Here is an 18,946-nt window from a genome sequence, read left to right on the forward strand (position 1 = left end):
AAATATTTACTGTCAGGGAGCTGAGACCCGGAATTCTGTATTAGATCAAATTGTTAGGAATAAATTATCTGTGAGTAACTTGCCAGCTTTTTGGTCATCCCTCTCACAACGAGCACGGCAATTGTTAGGTTAAAATGTTGCACAATAAAGTAAATATTTAATTCAGTTTAAAATTGTTGAAAGATTAACAGTAACTGTTAACGCTAATATTAGCTTGTAATATTCTAACCTAACAGAGAAATATGAGAGAGAGACCTCATAGGTGTTTATTATCTGTTGGACTTTGCCCACCATTCAAATGTGCGTTTCCTTGTGATTGGCTGGCACCCTCTCACACCTCCTCCCAAACCTCCCCAATGGCCTTTCCGACCTCCCTCTCTGTCATCGCCCACTTCGATCAATCTGTGGCCGCACTTCCCTCGAGACACACGGTCCTCGTACCTGACGGCAATCATGTCCGAGAAGGGAGCCTTCGACACCAATGTGCTGACCCTCACCAGGTTCGTGCTGGAAGAGGGCAGGAAGGCCCACGGAACCGGGGAGCTGACCAACCTGCTCAACTCCATCTGCACGGCTGTCAAAGCCATTTCCACCGCTGTAAGGAAGGCCGGCATCGCCAACCTGTAAGAAGTGATTTTTGTCTTTTATCTCGCACTTGACGGGTTATCGAAAGCTATTTGGACAGATTATATGTGTTTCTATGGAGAGTTTGGAGTGTTGAAAATGTTATTTTATGTTCATGTAAAGCAGGGGTGTCAAAGTCATTTTTTGCCGCGGGCCACATTGTAGTTATGGTTTCCTCTCGAGGGCCGTTATTAATTTGGGGAACCCATTAGAATGTTTAAATCCCTTCAAATATCACATAGAGCACACAGCAAATTAATGAATAACTCGTTTTCAAATCTGAAGTCAAGAATAATGACTTTTATTGTGGTTGACATCCAAAAATATGAACATTTGGCTCAGATTTTAGCAATCATTATGGAATTTAACAAGTTTGATTTGCTTTCGCGGGCCAAAAAAAAATGATGTGGCGGGCCGGATTTGGCCCGCGGGCCTTGATTTTGACACATGTGATCTAAAGTATTGACACTTTTTTTTACAAAGAGTAACTTTCAGAAAAACATACCTCTCGGGAAATTCTCTAAAAGTGCTCATAATTGGCCTTTGCACAGGCCTGTAGGTGCACTTTGTACTTCAACCCGGGCAAAGGTACATACTGATGAGGAGCTGGGGTGATTATATTAGGTTTTTTTGTTTTGTTTTTCGGGGGTTGGGGGTTTGCATTGACGACTCTTTATCTGTGTCAACACACCAAGTCAAAGGTCTCCTCTTGGCGTCTGTCTCGGCAGGTACGGCATCGCCGGCAGCACCAATGTGACGGGCGACCAGGTGAAAAAATTGGACGTGTTGTCCAACGACATGGTCATCAACATGATCAAGTCATCCTTCACCTCCTGCGTTTTGGTGTCAGAAGAAAACGAGCAGGCCATCATTGTGGAAGCAGATAAGAGTGTAAAAAGTCGCCGAGGCTACGTGCAGGCGGCATGTCATCATGTGACGTCAAAGTAGCGTTGTTCCCTTTCAGGGCAAATACATCGTCTGCTTTGACCCGCTGGACGGTTCTTCCAACATCGACTGTCTTGTCTCTATTGGTACCATTTTTGCCATCTACAAGAAGGTGCGCCTGGACGGAAATGACTATTTTCAGCCTGCTAACACCCCGTGATCAAAATGGTGTCATACCATGTCCTCCGCAGAGCACAGACGATGCGCCCAGCGAGGCGGACGCCCTGCAACCGGGGAGGAACCTCGTGGCTGCCGGTTACGCTCTGTACGGCAGCGCCACCATGTTGGTCCTGTCCACCGGGCAAGGGGTCAACTGCTTCATGCTTGACCCGGTAAGCCCAAAACATGTCAAAACACACTCATTTTTTTTTCTGTATTTTTATTTATAATTTCTCCCTCAGGCCATCGGCGAGTTCATCCTGGTGGACCGAGACGTAAAAATCAAGAAGAAAGGCAAAATCTACAGTTTGAATGAAGGCTATGCCCAGCATTTTTACCCTGACGTGACAGAATACATTCAGAAGAAGAAGTACCCTGAGGTAAATTGATTGAAAAGTCAACAATGGATTGGATTGACATTTATTCGTCTCGCGGTGGAGAAATTGACATTTCACAGCAGCAAAGTGATGAAATTAAGAGGAAAGAAAAGAAGCAGAAAAACATATACAGGCGCTGCTGTAAACACAGTCACTGTCGCGGCGCCATCTTGAAGTTAAAAAAAAAAACAACTAAATAACAAATTATGAGAGACAACACAAAAGACAGACACTCATTCAATCTTAAAGGTCAACCGACGCCTCCGGACAAGTTGTGTCCATAATTTGTAAAATCACTTCAAATGACTTCTACTGAGCGTATTTTACAAAGATTCCACGGCATATAGCTATATTTTATGTTTTAAGACTCACGCTGAATATTCAGGAAGTCTTGTTTTCGAGTTGATGACGATGCCTGACGTGATGTCTGATGTTTGCATTTGACTAAAAATATCAGCCTGCGTGTTTTGGGTATTTTAGATGCTATAAAACGTGTTTCTGATGTCAGTTAGGAAACAGAAAAATGTGGCCGGCTGTCCTTTCTGCACCCTCTTTATTGCATGAATCAGTTCTAGATGAAAGAGGAGAGGAACAAAGCGTCTTTTTCACCAGTGGATCAGAGCCGTCATGGTGGAATGTGCACTTTCTGCTACTAGCTAAATGTTAAAAGCAAAACAGCAAGCTGTAGCATCCATTGACCAAAAGAGATTGTCTCACATCTCCTGTCCCACGTCAATCCGCTTCAATTCCAAGCCGCAGCAGTTCCACATACGCATCGGAGTATGCTGCCCATGACAGGCGCAAAAAAAGCACAATGGCCCCAGAGCTGTCCAGGGATGAAAGCATGCCGATTACCTCGTCACCTTCTCAACTTGTTTCTTGAGCCCAAAAGGGGTGTTGGTGTGACACTACTCACCGCTAACTGTGTTTCCAGGACGGTTCTGCGCCGTACGGCAGCCGCTACATCGGCTCCATGGTGGCCGATGTCCATCGCACGCTGGTCTACGGCGGCATCTTTTTGTATCCTGCCAACACCAAGAGTCCAAAGGGGAAGGTGAGCGTTTTGATTGCGTACCAACAGAGCCCAGAGTTTTAGATTCATGGCTAACGCACAATATAAAATAAGACTGAGACGCTAATGGAAATTAGCATCACATTTATGGAGCGGTTCCAACCTCGCGTGATGCCGTTGTAACCGACCCCGCCGTGCTCTGGTCCGTCCCTCAGTTGCGGCTGCTGTACGAGTGCAACCCCATGGCCTTCATCATGGAGCAGGCGGGCGGCATGGCCACCACGGGGGCCGGCAACGTTCTGGACATCCAGCCCACTAACATCCACCAGAGGGTCCCCGTGGTGCTGGGCTCGCCCAACGACGTTCAGGAGTACATTGCCATCTATAAGAAGCATCACAAATGAGGTGAGGTGGACGCAGACCATCTTGAGATCGTTCGTTTTAGAACTTGGGAGTCGCTAGGCTAACTCATACAGAGTTGACGGTGACATAAGAAAACTGTTGATGCAGTCTTTAAACTAATCTGCGTTGTCAAAATAAGAAATTAATTCAATCAACGAAAAATAAAGTATTAACTCATTCACTGCCAGACAATGTGCAAATAGGTGTCCGCTCCAGTGCCAGGGTTTTTGTCATTTTCACTCAAATTGCAGGACCCATAGAATATTGAGTTTTAGGGCTCACCCGCAGAAAAAATATCCTATGACTGTATAGTGTCCTTGAGAGTTTTGAAAGGTGCTTGTAAATGATTTTTTTTAATTATTATTATTATTATTCAAGCAGCATTAGAAACCTTAGACTCTCTTCTTTCATCAGAAAAAAGTTAATTCCTAAGTTATGGGTCTGGAGTTATCTGAACTTGAAATGAGGGGAGATGTACAAAATACAATAAATATTGATTCACATAGCGTTGAAAAAAATGGAAATGCTGACCCCTTATGGAATAGAAAAAAAATATTGCCAGAGGCCATGGCCAGCGCTTTATCGGCAACCCAGCAAGAAAAATCAAAATGGCGCTCTATGTCATATTTTCAATTCCTGAATGAATTTGGAGATTGCAGTGAACGAGTTTATTTTATTTCATTCGCAGCATTTTTTTTTTCAGTTTGACATTTAGTTTTCATTGATTTCATTCATTTTGGTGAACTTTCACCACCTTCTCACAATGATGTTGACGTTTTCGTACGCCACAAAACAGGCCCGTTCTGGTTCTTCCCCTCATTCCCTTGACTGCACTGAAACTGCAAAACGACAAACCTCCAGAGATGACGGACGGACGGATCTTCTCATGTGCGTCTCGTACATTGACTTCGTCCCCATTTCTTCAGAGAGAAAGAAAAATAAAAGTTTGGGATATAACTCTAAGCTGTTTGCATTTCCGCTTGTGTTAGCGTTTTTGTTTTTTTTTATCATTACAAATAATGTACGGCGTACGACAACATTTAAATGAAATTTGAATCATTTCTAAGGGGAGCCATTAGCCAAGGTTGACAGGTACAGTATGCTAATTAAAAACAGTATAGCGCAATAAGGGTTTGAAACAAGTTTATTTACACACATTGATGTAGCTGTGGGATCACTGCTTTCTATCAAATATTAACTCATTGACAGCCAGACGATGTGCAAAAAGTGTCCACTCTATTGCCGGGGTTTTTGTCATTGTCACTCGAATTCCATGACCCAATGAATATTGAGTTTTAGGACAACATAAACGCTTAACATTAGAAACCTTAGACTCTCTTCTTTCATCTGAAAAAAAAAAGAGTTAATTCCTAAATGATATGGGTCTGGAGTTACATGAAGTTGAAATGAGGGCAGATGTCCAAATACTATGTAATACGTACAGACGCTGCTGTGTTACTTCCGGGTAGAGTGAACGCTGGCGCGAATGGGTGCCACTGCTCACCCGCACAAAAAAATCCTGTGACTATAAAGTGTCCTTCAGAATTTTGAAAGGCACTTAGAAATTAAATGTATTATTATTATTATTATTATTATATTGGTTTATACAATACATTTTCAGAATTTTACATTTCCTTACGTTCTGTCAAAGGCTGTTTTTCGAGTAAAAAGGCAACATAATTTTCTCCAGGTTGAGCTCGCTAGCTTCACGTTAAACTTTATGTTGGCCCACATACGAGTGGAGGAACTGAAATATGTTCAATAGTCAAGTATGTATGTTGCGGTAGCTAGACATTCCGGCAGCAGTCCTCGCGTTTAAACAGTCACCAAGATATTAGTTTGCCTTAACGATGGCTAATACTCACGAGAGAATAATGATGCACAGCCATGTCAATCATTGGTCTGGGAACTCAACAAACATTTATTCTGCGCATGCTCATAAAAAGGCTTTACAACATCCAACATGATTGGCTCGTTCGCAGGTGACATAAATCAGTGAAATTACCCCAACCATGTCTTTGCCACACACATACACTCAACAATGTACGTATATACATGTACTCTTTCACTTGAATGTTTTCTTCAACTTATTTTTTATAGTTTTTGTTTTTTTGAATCTTGCTGTGCCGATGACCATTTTGTGTTTGGGAGCTTTTACTGAGCGAGTTACTTGTTCTGTAGCCACAAAGGCACATATGTCTTCTTGTGCCGGTCCCAAGCCCGGATAAATACAGAGGGTGTGTCAGGAAGGGCATCCGACGTAAAAGCTTGGCCAAAACAAACATGCGGATCAAACCTCTAAAGATGGAGGACACTGATTTGCTGTGGCGACCCCTTGAAGGAAAAAGCCGAAAGGAAAAGAAGATTTTTTTTTTTAACTTTGTTACGTACTTCCGGGATGAGTGAACGCTGGCGCGTGTGGCTGCCCCTGCTCACCCGCAGAAAACATATCATGTGACTGTAAAGTGTCCTGAAGAGTCTTGAAAGGCGCAGATAAATTAAATGTATTATTATTATCGCGCTTTAACAACCATTCCGTGACCGACCACAAGGTGGAGGTGTCGCCCCTCAGCAATACTCTTCGTTGGTGATGTCGCCCCGGCAGCGGGCGTCGGGCAGCCCGTTGACGTTGCAATTTCGTGTCCTGGTCCTTTTACCCCCGCTGCAGTCGGACCAGCCGGACCAACAGGACCAGTTGCCCTCTTGGGAGACCTCAGGGACGTTCCCCTGCTCGAGAAATGCCCAGAAAAATGTTCAGACGTTCAGTAGGCTTGTTTCCTGTTGACGTCTGCTCAGCGAGTAAAAACTGCACGGCTTGATGATATCCTCACCTGTGTGCTTGGCTTTGTCACCTTTAAAGTTCTGGCAAGCCATTCCTTCGAAGAGGTGCGGGCACAGACATATGCACTTTCCATCCATCAGCGCCACCGTGCCGCCGTTGTGGCACGGTCTACACTTGCACACGCTGTACTCGGCCATGTAGTCCGCCGTGGCCCGTTTTAGGTTGGCGATCCTGACGTTGGCGTCGGCCAGGCGCAAAGGAACGAGCGTGTCGATGGGCCGAGGCTGGTGAATAAATGGAACTCTGATATCAATGTCCCGTGAGACAAATGGATCTGGACTTCCTACCTCGCTGTTGAGCAGCGCAGGAGCGTCGGCGATGGTACGAGCCCACGTCTGATAGGTGTCTAGGTCCATCAGCCCGTCCTTGTTCAGTTTGGCCCTCATGGCCACGGCGGTCACCAGGGTGCCTCCTTTTACCGACGTCATCACCTTGTCCACCACGGCTTTGCCAGCGATCTCACCTGCGGGGATAAATGTCGACAGCGTTATGCCTCTCCGAGTCTATCAAAGGAGACGTTTGTAATCTTTTACGGGATTTATTAGTATTAATAATAATAATAATACATTTAATTTACAAGCGCCTTTCTGAACACTCAAGGACACTTTACAACAAAGACAACACACAAAACAGTAAAATCATGCATAAAGCAATAAATAATAAAACAGCATAATAAATTAGACCATGTAAGCAAGTTTAAAGAGGTGGGTTTTCAGGTGAGATTTGAAAGTAGGAAGGGAGTCAATGTTGCGGATGTTGGGTGGAAGTGAGTTCCAGAGTTTAGGAGCGGAGCGGCTGAAAGCTCTGCACCCCATCGTATTCAAATTCTCGCCAGGGTGTTAGGAACCGGGCCAACCCGTTAATAGAGGACATCTGCTTCTAATTCTGTAACATTTAGAAAAAATATGTATTCCTCAAAAACACCAGATTTGGCCCATGAGGGCCTTGACTTTGACACCTGTGATGTAAGTGAGTAGGCAGCTAGAGTATCTGAATAGAAAGTGAGCCAGCTAGCTCGCTTGGTAGCTCGCTCGTAAGCTAGCGAGCTGAATAGATGAGCATGGAATTTCACAAGTTTGATTTGCTTTTGCGGGCTGAATAAAATGTGCTGGGCCAGATTTAGCCCACGGGCCTTGACTTTGACATCCGTGATGTAAGCGTTTAGCCAGTTAGCTGAATAGAAAGAGAGATAGCTAGCTTGCTAGGTAGCTAGGTCGATGATGAGCATGGAATTTCACACGTTTGATTTGCTTTCGCGGGCCGAATAAAATGCTACGGTGGGCCAGATTTGGCCCCTGGGCCTTGACTTTGACACGTGTGATCTAGAATGTATCCCTTGTGGGGAAAAAAGGGTGACTCCCAATTTCGACAATTTAACTGGGAGTTCAGGAAAGAGACGGAAATACATTTGGCAAAAAAATCTGTGAGACAAAAGCGCTGCGGAACGTGACGCTTGAGGAACGGTGTGGAATCCCGGCCAGTCAAGACAAACAAACCTTCGGCTTTGGTGGTAACCTCGCTGCACTTGTCTTCTTTGTGGTGAATTTTCCCATCATTAACCGTCTCCATGTTAAAGTCCGCAGAGATGCCCAATTTGACGCATTGCTGAACTTTTCTCTCTGTTAGATCTGGAAGTTTAAAATAACATAAAATCAATACGTATAACGTAGCCGCCAATTTGGTCCGCTATGCGATGACTGACTTTTCGCCTTAATGGCGTCCTGGTTGAGAACATAGATGAGTTCATATTCTCCGCCAGACTTTCCGTTTTGGGTGTAGTGCGTTCCGTAGTCCTCCAGGAAGGCGAAGTAGATGCCCTTGTCGTACTGCAAAGGCAAAGAGCGCACGTGCGCCAGGAACTCGTCGGCTAGTTGAAGCTCGCGGGAACGAAGCCTGTAGGTGCTCATCTGGATCCTCCCCTTGACTCTCATGAAGCTCTTGTTCTGAATGACAAGAAGAAGAATGGACGATGATGCGCCGTCATCATTTTTGTTCTGAATGAGAAGAAGAAGAATGGACGACGACGCCCCCCCCTCCCCATTTGTGACAGCTAAAAAAAGGTCAGGCAAAATCATCAGGGCACAATAGATTTAGTAGATTTTCTAAAATGGACATTTTCAAAGTTTTGTTAGATTCGAAATGGCAATTTTCATTTTTTTTCCAAAATTACAATTTTCTATTTTTTTATGGCAATTTTCAATTAGGCCTGGAGATGGGGCTCGTTGGCGAGCGCCTGGTGGCTGGGTCTACATCCATGGGGCCCGGTCGGGCTCAGCCCGAAGAGGAAACGTGGGTCCCCCTTCTCAAGGGCTCACCACCCATGGGATGGGCCAGAGGGGCCGGGTGCATTGTGAGCTGGGCGGCCCTGGCGGTCCGACCCTCGACTGCAGAAGCTAGCTCTTGGGACGTGGAACGTCACCTCTCTTACAGAGAAGGAGCCCAAGCTGGTGCACAAGGTCGAAAAGTTCCAACTAGACATAGTTGGTCTTGCCTACACACACAGCCTGGGTTCCTGTACCAGCCCTCTCGAGAGTGGTTGGACTCTCTTCCACTCTGGAGTTTCCCACGGTGAGATGCGTAGAGCAGGTGTCGGCATACTTGTTGCCCTCCGGCTCTCTGCCTGTACGTTGGGATTCACCCCGAAAGGGTTGCTTCCCTCCGCCTTCGGGTGATGGGACGGGTTCTGTCTGTTGTCTGTGCATATGCACCAAATAGCAGTTCAGTGTACAATCCTTTTTGGAGACCTTAGGGGGTGTGCTGGAGAGCGCTCCCCCTGGGGACTCCCTTATTCTGCTGGGCGATTTCAATGCTCACATGGGCAATGACAGTGAGACCTGGAGGGCCGTGATTGGGGGGAACGGCCCCCCGATCAGAACAGGAATGGTGTTTTTTTTATTGGACTTCTGTGCTCGACACAGATTGTCTATAACAAACACTTTATTCAAACATAAGGGTATCCATATGTGCACGTGGCACCAGGACATCCTTGGTCGCAGTTCGATGATTGACTTTATAGTTGTATCGTCGGATTTGCGGCCCCATGTTTTGGACACTCGAGTGAAGAGAGGGGCGGAGCCTACTCACCACCTGGTGGTGAGTAGGCTCCATTGGTGGGGGAAGATGCCAGTCCGACCTGACAGACTCAAACGTGTTGTGAGGGTTTGTTGGGAACGTCGGGCGGAATCCCCTGTCAGAAGGAGTTTCAACTCCCACCTCCGGCAGAACTTTACACATGTCCCGGGGGAGGCGGGGGACATTGAGTCCGAATGGACTATGTTCCGTACTTCCCTTGCTGAGGCGGCAAATCGGAGTTGTGGCCGTAAGGTGATTGGTGCCTGTCATGGCGGCAACCCCCCTACTCGCTGGTGGACACCAGTAGTAAGGGATGCCGTAACGCTGAAGAAGGAGTCCTATCGGGCCTATATAGCCTGTGGGACCCCTGAGACAGCCGACAGGTATCAATTAGCCAAGCGGAATGCAGCCTCGGTGGTCACCGAGGCAAAAACACGGGCATGGCAAAAGTTCGGTGAGGCCATGGAAGCCGACTTCCGGACCGCTTCGAGGAAATTCTGGTCCACCATCCGCCGTCTCAGGAGGGGAAAGCAGTGCACCACTAACACTGTTTACAGTGAGGATGGGGCGCTGCTGACCTCGACTCGAGACGTCGTGAACCTGTGGGCAGGGTACTTCGAAGACCTCCTCAACTCCACCAACACGCCTTCCTTGGAGGAGGCAGTGTCCGGGGACTCCGAGGTGGGCTCTCCGATCTCTGTAGCTGAAGTCACCGAGGTGGTTAAAAAGCTCCTCGGTGGCAAGTCCCCGGGGGTGGATGAGATCCGACCGGAGTTCCTAAAGGCTCTGGATGTTGTGGGGCTGTCTTGGCTGACACGCCTCTGCAACATTGCGTGGTCATCGGGGAGAGTGCCTCTGGATTGGCAAACCGGGGTGGTGGTCCCCCTTTTTAAAAAGAGGGGGCGGAGGGTGTGTTCCAACTACAGAGGGATCACACTCCTCAGCCTCCCTGGAAAGGTCTATTCAGGGGCTCTAGAGGGGCGGGTCCGTCGGAAAGTCGACCCTCAGATTGAGGAGGAACAGTGTGGTTTTCGTCCCGTCCGCGGAACAGTGGACCAGCTCTACACCCTTAGCAGGGTCCTCGAGGGTGCATGGGTATTCGCCCAACCAGTCTACATGTGCTTTGTGGACTTGGAGAAAGTGTTTTACTGTGTCCCTCCTGGAGTTCTGTGGAGGGTGCTTCGGGAGTATGGGGTACAGAAGCGCCTGAACCAGACTCTGACATCGGTCCCTATACGACCGATGTCAGATGTCAGGGTCTGGTTCGTCGGAATCGTTTCCAGTGAGGGCTGGGCTCTGCCAAGGCTGCCCTTTGTCACCAATTCTGTTCATAACCTTTTTGGACAGAAGTTCTAGGCGCAGCCGAAGCGTTGAAGGTTTCCGTTTTGGTGGCCTCAGTATAGCTTTTTGTATCTGCTTTTTGCAGATGAGGTGGTACTGTTGGGGCCTTCAAGTGAAGTTCTCCAACTCTCTCTCGAGCGTTTCGCAGCCGAATGTAAAGCGGCTGGGATGAGAATCAGCACCTCCAAATCTGAGACAATGGTTGGAAAAGGTTGGAGTGCCCTCTACGGGTCGGGGAGGAGATTTTGCCTCAAGTGGAGGAGTTTAAGTATCTGAGAGTCTTGTTCAGGAATGAGGGTGTGAGGGAGCGAGAGGTCGACAGGCGGATCGGTGCGGCGTCTGCTGTGATGCGGATTTTGTACCGATCTGTCGTGGTGAAGAAGGAGCTGAGCCAAAAAGCAAAGCTCTCAATCTAAAGAACGAACGAACGAAAGAACAAGATCCCGGATGCAAGCGGCCGAAATAAGCTTTCTCCATAGGGTGTCCGGGCTCTCCCTTTGACATAAGGTGAGAAGCTCGGTCATCCGGGAGGAGCTCAAAGTCGAACCGCTTGTCCTCCACATACAGAGGAGCCAGATGATGTGGCTCGGGCATCTGATTAGGATGCCCCCAGGACGCCTCCCTGCTGAGGTGTTCCGAGCATGCCCCACTGGCAGGAGACCCCGGGGACGACCCAGGACTATGTCTCCCAGCTGGCCTGGGAACGGCTCAGCGTTCGCCAGGACGAGCTAGAAGTGGCTGGGGAGAGGGAAGTCTGGGCTTCCCTACTGAAGCTGCTGCCCCCGCGACCCGACCCCGGTTAAGCGGCACAAGATGGATGGATGGATGGATGGATTTTCAATTTTAAAAAAAATCTAAAATGGTGAATTTCAATTTTACTGATAAAATAAGGATTTTAGTGTATTTTTAATAAATGGTGATTTTCAATTTTTTTCTAAAAGTGTGATTTACAATTTTTCTTTTCTAAAATGCTGATTTTCATTTTTTTTTCTCCAAAATGACAATTTTCAATTTGTAATTTTTTAATGTCGATTTTCACTTTTTTATTTTTAAAATGGCGATTTTCAATTTTCATGTTCTAAAATGAGGCTTTTCATTTTTCGTATTTTATAAATGTCGATTTTAATTTTTTTATTTTCTAAAAGTGTGATTTACAATTTTTCTTTTCTAAAATGGTGATTTTCATTTTTTTTTTATTTTCAAAATGACAATTTTCAATTTTTATTTTTTTTTTAATTGTGATTTTCAATTTTTGAAAATTTCATTTTTTTATTTTATAAATGGCTATTTTCAAGGTTTTTTTATTTTCTAAAATGTTGATTTTCATTTTTTTTTTAAATTTTCTAAAAGAGCGATTTTCAATTTTTTTAAATCTTCTAAAATGATGATTTTCACACTCTGCCCTCTGGTGGACAAAGTGTGACTAACAACGAACAGAAGCCCAAAGTGGACTGAACTGAATCAGAGTGTGACCAAAACTGAAGAAAAATCAAAGCTAAATACCCGAACTTTGGAGTACTCGGACACCTCCTTGATCATGGCTTTCTTCTCATACTGATAGTCTAAGCTCGCGCTGACGGGCGTGCCCGACATGGACTCCTCGCTGGGGTTGAATTTGAAGGAAAGTCCGGCGTCCACCGTCCTGCTCATCTCGCCGAGAATCTCCTTGAGCAGACTGTGAGTGTCCTCAAAGATCTCCCTGGAGACCGTTTCTTCCACCAGCGTCTGCGGAGCCCAAGCCGTCGTCGTCACCATCTCACACCGACAGGAAGCGACCATCGTTGGGACTCACTTGATAATTGAGCACGCCGACGTTCCACGGAAGTCTGTCGTACTTTGCCGTGTACGGGTTCCTGACTCGATCGCATTGGCCGTTGAAGTAATCGTTGTTGAAGGGGTTCATGCGAGGGTCCGACCCTAAAATGTTGATTCTGGCGGAAGGACGGAGGAACTGAAGAACTGGAGACCACCACCAGCGGGCGGAATTCAGAATGAATCGACTAAGTCATTTGTACCCGTAACCGGCCGTCCTTCCTTGCTCGTTGTTTTCCAGCGCGGCCGAGATGCACGGGCGGCGGCCCACTTCGCAGTCCTCGTCCGATCCGTCCTCGCAGTCGTAGTCCCCGTTGCATGTCAGCCTCTTCTTGATGCAAGAACCTGCGTGAAGAGCGCACTCGGTTGCCCATTGCCTGGCGGCAGTACCTTCATGCTATGCTCTCGTCAAAAAGCACTTTTGAAAACATAGCTTTAGTTTTTAGATATTTTTATGTTTGTAGACCAAGGGTGACCAAAAATTTTGCAAGTGGGGACAATTTGGTGTGCTGAAAATGTAGGAGGGCCAACCTTGACATTAGACAGCAATTCATTTCAAGATATGGCTCCACGTTCAACTCTTTAAAAACAGCCAAAGGAGAGCGCAGTTGGGACGTATTTCAGTCAAGAAATAGTCACGATTTGCAACCATCCTTGAACTGTCGGCCCTCGCAGTCAGCTTTCACTTTGTTGATTGTCGCCATTTTAGAACATAAAAAAAATTGAAAATCGTCATTTCACAAAATTAGCCATTTTAGACAATAAAAAATAGAAAATTGCCACTTTAGAATAAAAAAAAAAATTGAAATTCGCCATTTGAGAAAATTTAAATTGAAAATCGCCATTTTAGGGAAAAAAAGAAAATAGCCATTTTTAGAAAAAAAAAAAAAAATAAAATTGCCATTTTCGAGAAAATAATTTTAAATCACAATTTTAGAAAATTTAAAAGAAATTTAAAAAAATCAAAATTGTAGAACATTTAGATTGAAAATCGCCATTTTTGGAAAAAAAAGAAAATCACCATTATAGAAAATATTTTTTAATTGCCATTTTAGAAAAAAAATGAAAATCGCCATGTTAGAAAATTTTAAAGAAATTAAATCACCCAGTTTAGAAAATGTAATTGAAAATCGCCATTTTAGGGGAAAAAAAGAAAATCACCATTTTAGAAAAAAAAGGAAAGTTGCCATTTTAGAAAAAAAATGAAAATCGCCATTTTAGGGGAAAAAAAGAAAATCACCATTTTAGAATAAATAACAAAAAAAATTAATTGCCATTTTAGAAAGAAAATGAAAATCACCATTTTAGAATAAATAACAAAAAAAAATTAATTGCCATTTTAGAAAGAAAATGAAAATCGCCATTTTAGAAAATTTAAAAGAAATGAAAATCACCATTTTAGAAAATGTAAATTGAAAATCGCCATTTTAGGAAAAAAAAGAAAATCACCATTTTATAAATAAATAAAAATAATGGCCATTTTGGAAGAAAAAAAATTAAATCGCCATTTTAGAAAAGTTAAAAGAAATGAAAATCACCATTTTAGAAAATTTAAATTGAAAATCACCATTTTAGGGGGAAAAAAGAAAAGCAGCATTTTAGAACATAAAAAAATAAAAAATGTCATTTTAGAAAAAAAAAATGAAAATCATCATTTTGGAAAACTGAAAAGAATTGAAAATCACAATTTTAGAAAATTTAAATTGAAAATCGCCATTTTAGGAAAAAAAAGAAAATCATCATTTTAGAAAAAAAAATCACATTGCCATTTTAGAAAAAAAAGAAAATCACCATTTTAAAAAAAATTGACAATTTAGAAAAAAAGAAAATTGCTATTTTAGAACATTTTAAAAATTGAAAATCGCCATTTTAGAAAAAAAACTAACAATTAGAAAGATTAGAAAATAAAAAAATTGAAATTACCATTTTAGAAAATAAAAAAAATAGAAAATGGTCATTTTACAAAATTGGGTGGCTTATTCAGTCAATGACTCTTCGACTAATTTCTCATCTCATCTCATTTTCCGTACCGCTTATTCCTCATTAGGGTCGCGGGGGGTGCTGGAGCCTATCTCAGCTGTCTTCGGGCACGAGGCGGGGGACACCCTGAATTGGTTGCCAGCCAATCGCAGGGCGCAGAAAGACATACAACAGTCACTCTCACACTCACACCTAGGGACAATTTGGAGTGGTCAATCTGCCTGCCATGCATGTTTTTGGAGTGTGGGAGGAAACCGGAGGACCCGGAGAAAACCCACACGGGTCCGGGGAGAACATGCAAACTCCACACAGGGAGGCCGGACCGGAACGCGAAGCGGCGACCTCTGCACTGTGAAGCCGGTGTGCTAACCACTCGACTCCCGCGCTGCCCCTTCTTCGACTAATTTGCTGTTCCAAAATAAGCCTCTAGATGGCAGCACCTAGCACATGCAGGTAACAGCGCGACTGCCCAATGTATTAATTTGACATGCAGGCCAGACGTTATTGAGTTTATGACAGAGGCTTTGAGCGGGATCAAAATTGACCATGGGCCACATTTGGCCCCCAGACCGGACTTTGGACAAGTCGGTTATAAACCGTGCTCCGCCACATTTCGTGTGTTCACGTTCGATTCTTCTCTTGGGATGACTGTATTTTATCCAGAGCAGCTTATCAAAGGCTTGAAGGGAGGAATGCACCTGACTCGCATCGGAACTCCGTGTCGGAGCAGGTGGCAGGTGGAGGTTGTTGACAGGTGGCGTCGCTAACGCAGGACTCCCGCTCGCCGATGGAACCCTGGCAGGACTTGCCGCCAAACTGCCCGAACGTCACGGCGCTCCGAGAACGCCTCTGAAGGACATTAAAGGAAATCAAGACCAGTCGTTTGAGCTCGAGGACGAAGGTGATCAGGATGTAGTTCCATTAACGGGAACAGGAACGGGTTTCAATCGCAAAAACCCAACCGGACTCACTCTGATTAACGAGCACGGGTCGCATGCGCTCCACTCGGACCAGCGGCTCCACACGCATTCCACGGCGGGCGGATCAGGAAGTTCCACTGCCCTGAAAGGACACCCATTAGCGACAAAATTAGCTCAAATTAGCCTTCCCGTGGGAGGAACCAAAAAAAATGACGTCAAATCTACTGTGCTACTGTTATGAAACGTGTTTCTGGACAGATACCTTAGTTGGCACCGGCAAATAGAACATATGTCGGCAAAGAAGTCGCAACTAAAAACACACCAGCTAGCATGTAATAGCCTAGCTTGATTTCTGATATTTTACCTTCTGCTGTCCTTGTGTTGAGTGAAAATGGATTTTTCCTGTGGTTGAAATGTCAGAATGTGTACATAAAGAAAATATAAATATCCAAAATGATACATACGTTCCTTCCCTGAGGACTGCCAGCACGAGAACAAGACCCAACGGGACGGCAAATGCAAACTTCATCTTGAATTTGCGAGCAAACTGTACACAAAGCGATGGACTAAGGGGGCTTTTTAAGCCGTCGCTCTGTCAATGATTGTCACATTGCAAAAAAGCACACATTCACTTCTTTGGATTTTAGGCTTGGTGATATTGATCGACGATTGGGAATCTCCCAAAGCGTAGAGACACTCTGTCCTGTGAGTTTTGTGGCTCCACAATTTGTGTACAAATACCCATCGTTTCTCGAACCAAGTCAAATTTAGTCCACTGTCATCATACAGTGTTTGTATCTCAGGTTTCTGCTCTGAAGTCAAAGGAGGAATAAAAAAAAAAACAATCAAATTGTGTCTCAGTAAGTAAGTACGCTTAACAAGTAAATCTTGTTAAGCGTTCCAGTGCAATCGGAACAGCGTCAGCCATTTTGAGTTACAAGAACACGGTGCTGCCAGTGTGTGGGGGGGGGGGGGTAGTTCTTCATATAAGGAAAGAGGGTAGAGGGGACTCCGCGGTCACAAATATGTGCCGACGTGACCACTTTTCACAAGATTTTGCAGTTTCCTCTCAGCAGGAAGTTGGAGGCGAGGGGCAAGTTGTTTGCTTGGCCAGTGTTTCTCCTGACTAGCGAAAGACTTCCTGTTTTTTTTCGGGCAGGAGGGTGGGTTGCCATGAAATTGGAGGTCTAACGCAATTCAACCGTCAAGATTTCATTTGAAATGATCAGAGAAGGCAAAAATACTCAAACTGAGAATTTCAGTTGAAGAATGTGTATCACAAAATAAGGGGAACGTACTGCATTAGGATTGCTTACAATTTTGATTTTTTTTAAATCAAATGTTATGAAGTGTTGACTTGATAGATGCCAAGGGTGTCATTAAAAATGCTAAATTTGCTCACGCTAAATAATAATAATAACTGCCCCCTAGTAAATTTGTACACAATTATAGTGAAGATGGTCATCTCTTGTCAAAGAGGACGAACAGCATGTGTGTATGTATGTATGTATGTATGTATGTATGTATGTATGTATGTATGTATGTATGTATGTATGTGTGTGTGTGTGTGTGTGCGTGCGTGCGTGCGTGCGTGTGTGCGTGCGTGCGTACGTACGTACATACGTATGTATGTATGTATGTATGTATGTATGTATGTATGTATGTATGTATGTGTGTGTATGTGCGTGCGTGCGTGCGTACGTACGTACATACGTATGTATGTATGTATGTATGTATGTATGTATGTATGTGTGTGTATGTGCGTGCGCGCGTGTGTGCGTACGTATGTATGTATGTATGTATGTATGTATGTATGTATGTATGAATTGATGTATATATGAATTTATTTATTTATTTATTTATTTATTTATTTACATACATACATACATACATCAATTCATACATACATACATACGTACGCACGCACGCACACACGCACACACACACGCACACACACATACATACATACATACATACATACATACATACGCGTGCGCGCACGCACACACACACACACACACGCACACACACACATGCACACACACACACACACGCACACGCACACCCACCCACACACACACACACACACACACACATACGCGCGCACACACACACACGCACGCACACACACACACACACACACACACACACACACACACACACACACACACACACACACACACACACACACACACACACATACATACATACGCGCGCACACACACACGCACACGCACACGCACACACATACATACATACATACATACATACATACATACATACATACATACATACATACATACATACATACATACATACATACATACATACATAAGAATCAGAATCATCTTTATTGCCAAGTATGTAGAACACACAAGGAATTTGTTTCCGGTGGAACACGCTGCACTAGTATCATCATCAAAAAATTGCCAAGTGGCACTATACAGTTCCATTTGGGCTACTGTTGAAAGAATTCAAAGAGTTCAAAGAGTTAATGGCTTGGGGGAAGAAGCTGTTTAAATGTCTGCTGGATTTGGTGCGCATGGATCTGTAGCGCCTGCCTGAGGGGAGTAGCTAGAAAAGGTGGTGGGCAGGGTGCGGAGGGTCCATTAGGATTTTCCGAGCCCTACTTTGGATTCTTGCAGTGTGCAAGTCCTCGAGAGTGGGTAGGGTATTTATTGTGAAGATGCTAGCAAGCGACTTTTAAGCATCTCGGCGCGTCCCCGCTGTCCTCAAAGTTAAACTTCCATTTGAGTTCTTTTCGCACTTGAATGAAAACTGTAATTGTTACAAACGATGAGGTTATACGTGATATTTGTGATGAATTGTTTCTGGTAAAGTGACTCGGTGTCTTGTTGGGATCTGACGCCAGCCAGTTGTGTAAGAGCTGCCTGGAAAACAACTGGTCAAAGTCACTGTCACTCCTCATTTGGGTTTTTATAACTGAGGCAAAAGCGTCAGCTGATCACTCACATGTACCGCCGCACTCTGAGCCACCAAAGGCTTCCGTGGGGAATAACTGGGCCAGGCTCGTGATTTGACCTTCGCCCCAGAGGTCACAGTCATTCAACGCAACTCAAAAGTCAAAAGAACAATATCCCCAACAATGACAAAAGTCTTACTTTTTATTATTTTTCAAAAAAAAAAATGGTATTTTGATATAAAATGGAAGTCATGAGAGGTTTGAGTCATGTTTAAAAAAAAGCTTCTGTCAGCAGAAGACAGGATGTGACAAGACCAGGAAGGACGTCCTTCCTTTTCAAAGTCTCATCAAAATCATTGGAAATATACGATTACTGCAAATTTTCAACATTCCCGATAATTGTCTGATCGCAATCATTTGGCTCCCTTCACGTGCACTCTATTGTTTTTATGTCTGATCATTTTTCTCCACAAAATGGCAACCAGGGGTTGCAGGTGAACATAACGCAGCACGTTATCCCCCACAACCAATACGCAT

At 44.4% G+C, this 18,946-nt stretch overlaps 2 protein-coding genes across 2 annotated transcripts; one reads left to right on the forward strand and one right to left on the reverse strand.

Annotated features, from left to right (window-relative positions):
- Positions 1-394: 394 nt before the first annotated feature.
- LOC148884284 (fructose-1,6-bisphosphatase 1-like) lies at positions 395-4,482 on the forward strand. The gene is made up of 8 exons (XM_089020751.1): positions 395-623; positions 1,353-1,515; positions 1,589-1,681; positions 1,761-1,901; positions 1,971-2,108; positions 3,040-3,159; positions 3,333-3,522; positions 4,316-4,482. The coding sequence occupies exons 1-7, from the start codon at positions 454-456 to the stop codon at positions 3,519-3,521; spliced, it is 1,014 nt and encodes a 337-aa protein (XP_088876877.1). The 5' UTR covers positions 395-453; the 3' UTR covers position 3,522; positions 4,316-4,482.
- A 934-nt stretch (positions 4,483-5,416) lies between these two features.
- c9 (complement C9) lies at positions 5,417-16,100 on the reverse strand. The gene is made up of 11 exons (XM_089020752.1): positions 15,951-16,100; positions 15,538-15,628; positions 15,265-15,415; positions 12,790-12,931; positions 12,567-12,705; positions 12,278-12,499; positions 8,064-8,304; positions 7,858-7,989; positions 6,649-6,824; positions 6,353-6,585; positions 5,417-6,247 (listed from the first exon to the last, which is right to left on the reverse strand). The coding sequence occupies exons 1-11, from the start codon at positions 16,013-16,015 to the stop codon at positions 6,088-6,090; spliced, it is 1,752 nt and encodes a 583-aa protein (XP_088876878.1). The 5' UTR covers positions 16,016-16,100; the 3' UTR covers positions 5,417-6,087.
- Positions 16,101-18,946: the final 2,846 nt, after the last annotated feature.

Source organism: Hippocampus bargibanti, linkage group LG18 (assembly GCF_051943395.1).
Source record: "Hippocampus bargibanti isolate YZ-2025 linkage group LG18, ASM5194339v1, whole genome shotgun sequence".
Classification (NCBI taxonomy): Eukaryota; Metazoa; Chordata; class Actinopteri; order Syngnathiformes; family Syngnathidae; genus Hippocampus; species Hippocampus bargibanti.

Excerpts from the sequence above, each read along its gene's own strand:
- LOC148884284 (XM_089020751.1), top strand. The coding sequence starts at position 454 with ATGTCCGAGAAGGGAGCCTTCGACACCAATGTGCTGACCCTCACCAGG. Across the intron at positions 1,902-1,970 it reads ACTGCTTCATGCTTGACCCG|GCCATCGGCGAGTTCATCCT; the intron begins GTAAGCCCAAAA and ends TTTCTCCCTCAG. Across the intron at positions 2,109-3,039 it reads AGAAGAAGAAGTACCCTGAG|GACGGTTCTGCGCCGTACGG; the intron begins GTAAATTGATTG and ends CTGTGTTTCCAG.
- c9 (XM_089020752.1), bottom strand. The coding sequence starts at position 16,015 with ATGAAGTTTGCATTTGCCGTCCCGTTGGGTCTTGTTCTCGTGCTGGCA. Across the intron at positions 12,932-15,264 it reads GGAGTTCCGATGCGAGTCAG|GTTCTTGCATCAAGAAGAGG; the intron begins GTGCATTCCTCC and ends CTCTTCACGCAG. Across the intron at positions 6,825-7,857 it reads GGTTACCACCAAAGCCGAAG|GTGAGATCGCTGGCAAAGCC; the intron begins GTTTGTTTGTCT and ends TTATCCCCGCAG.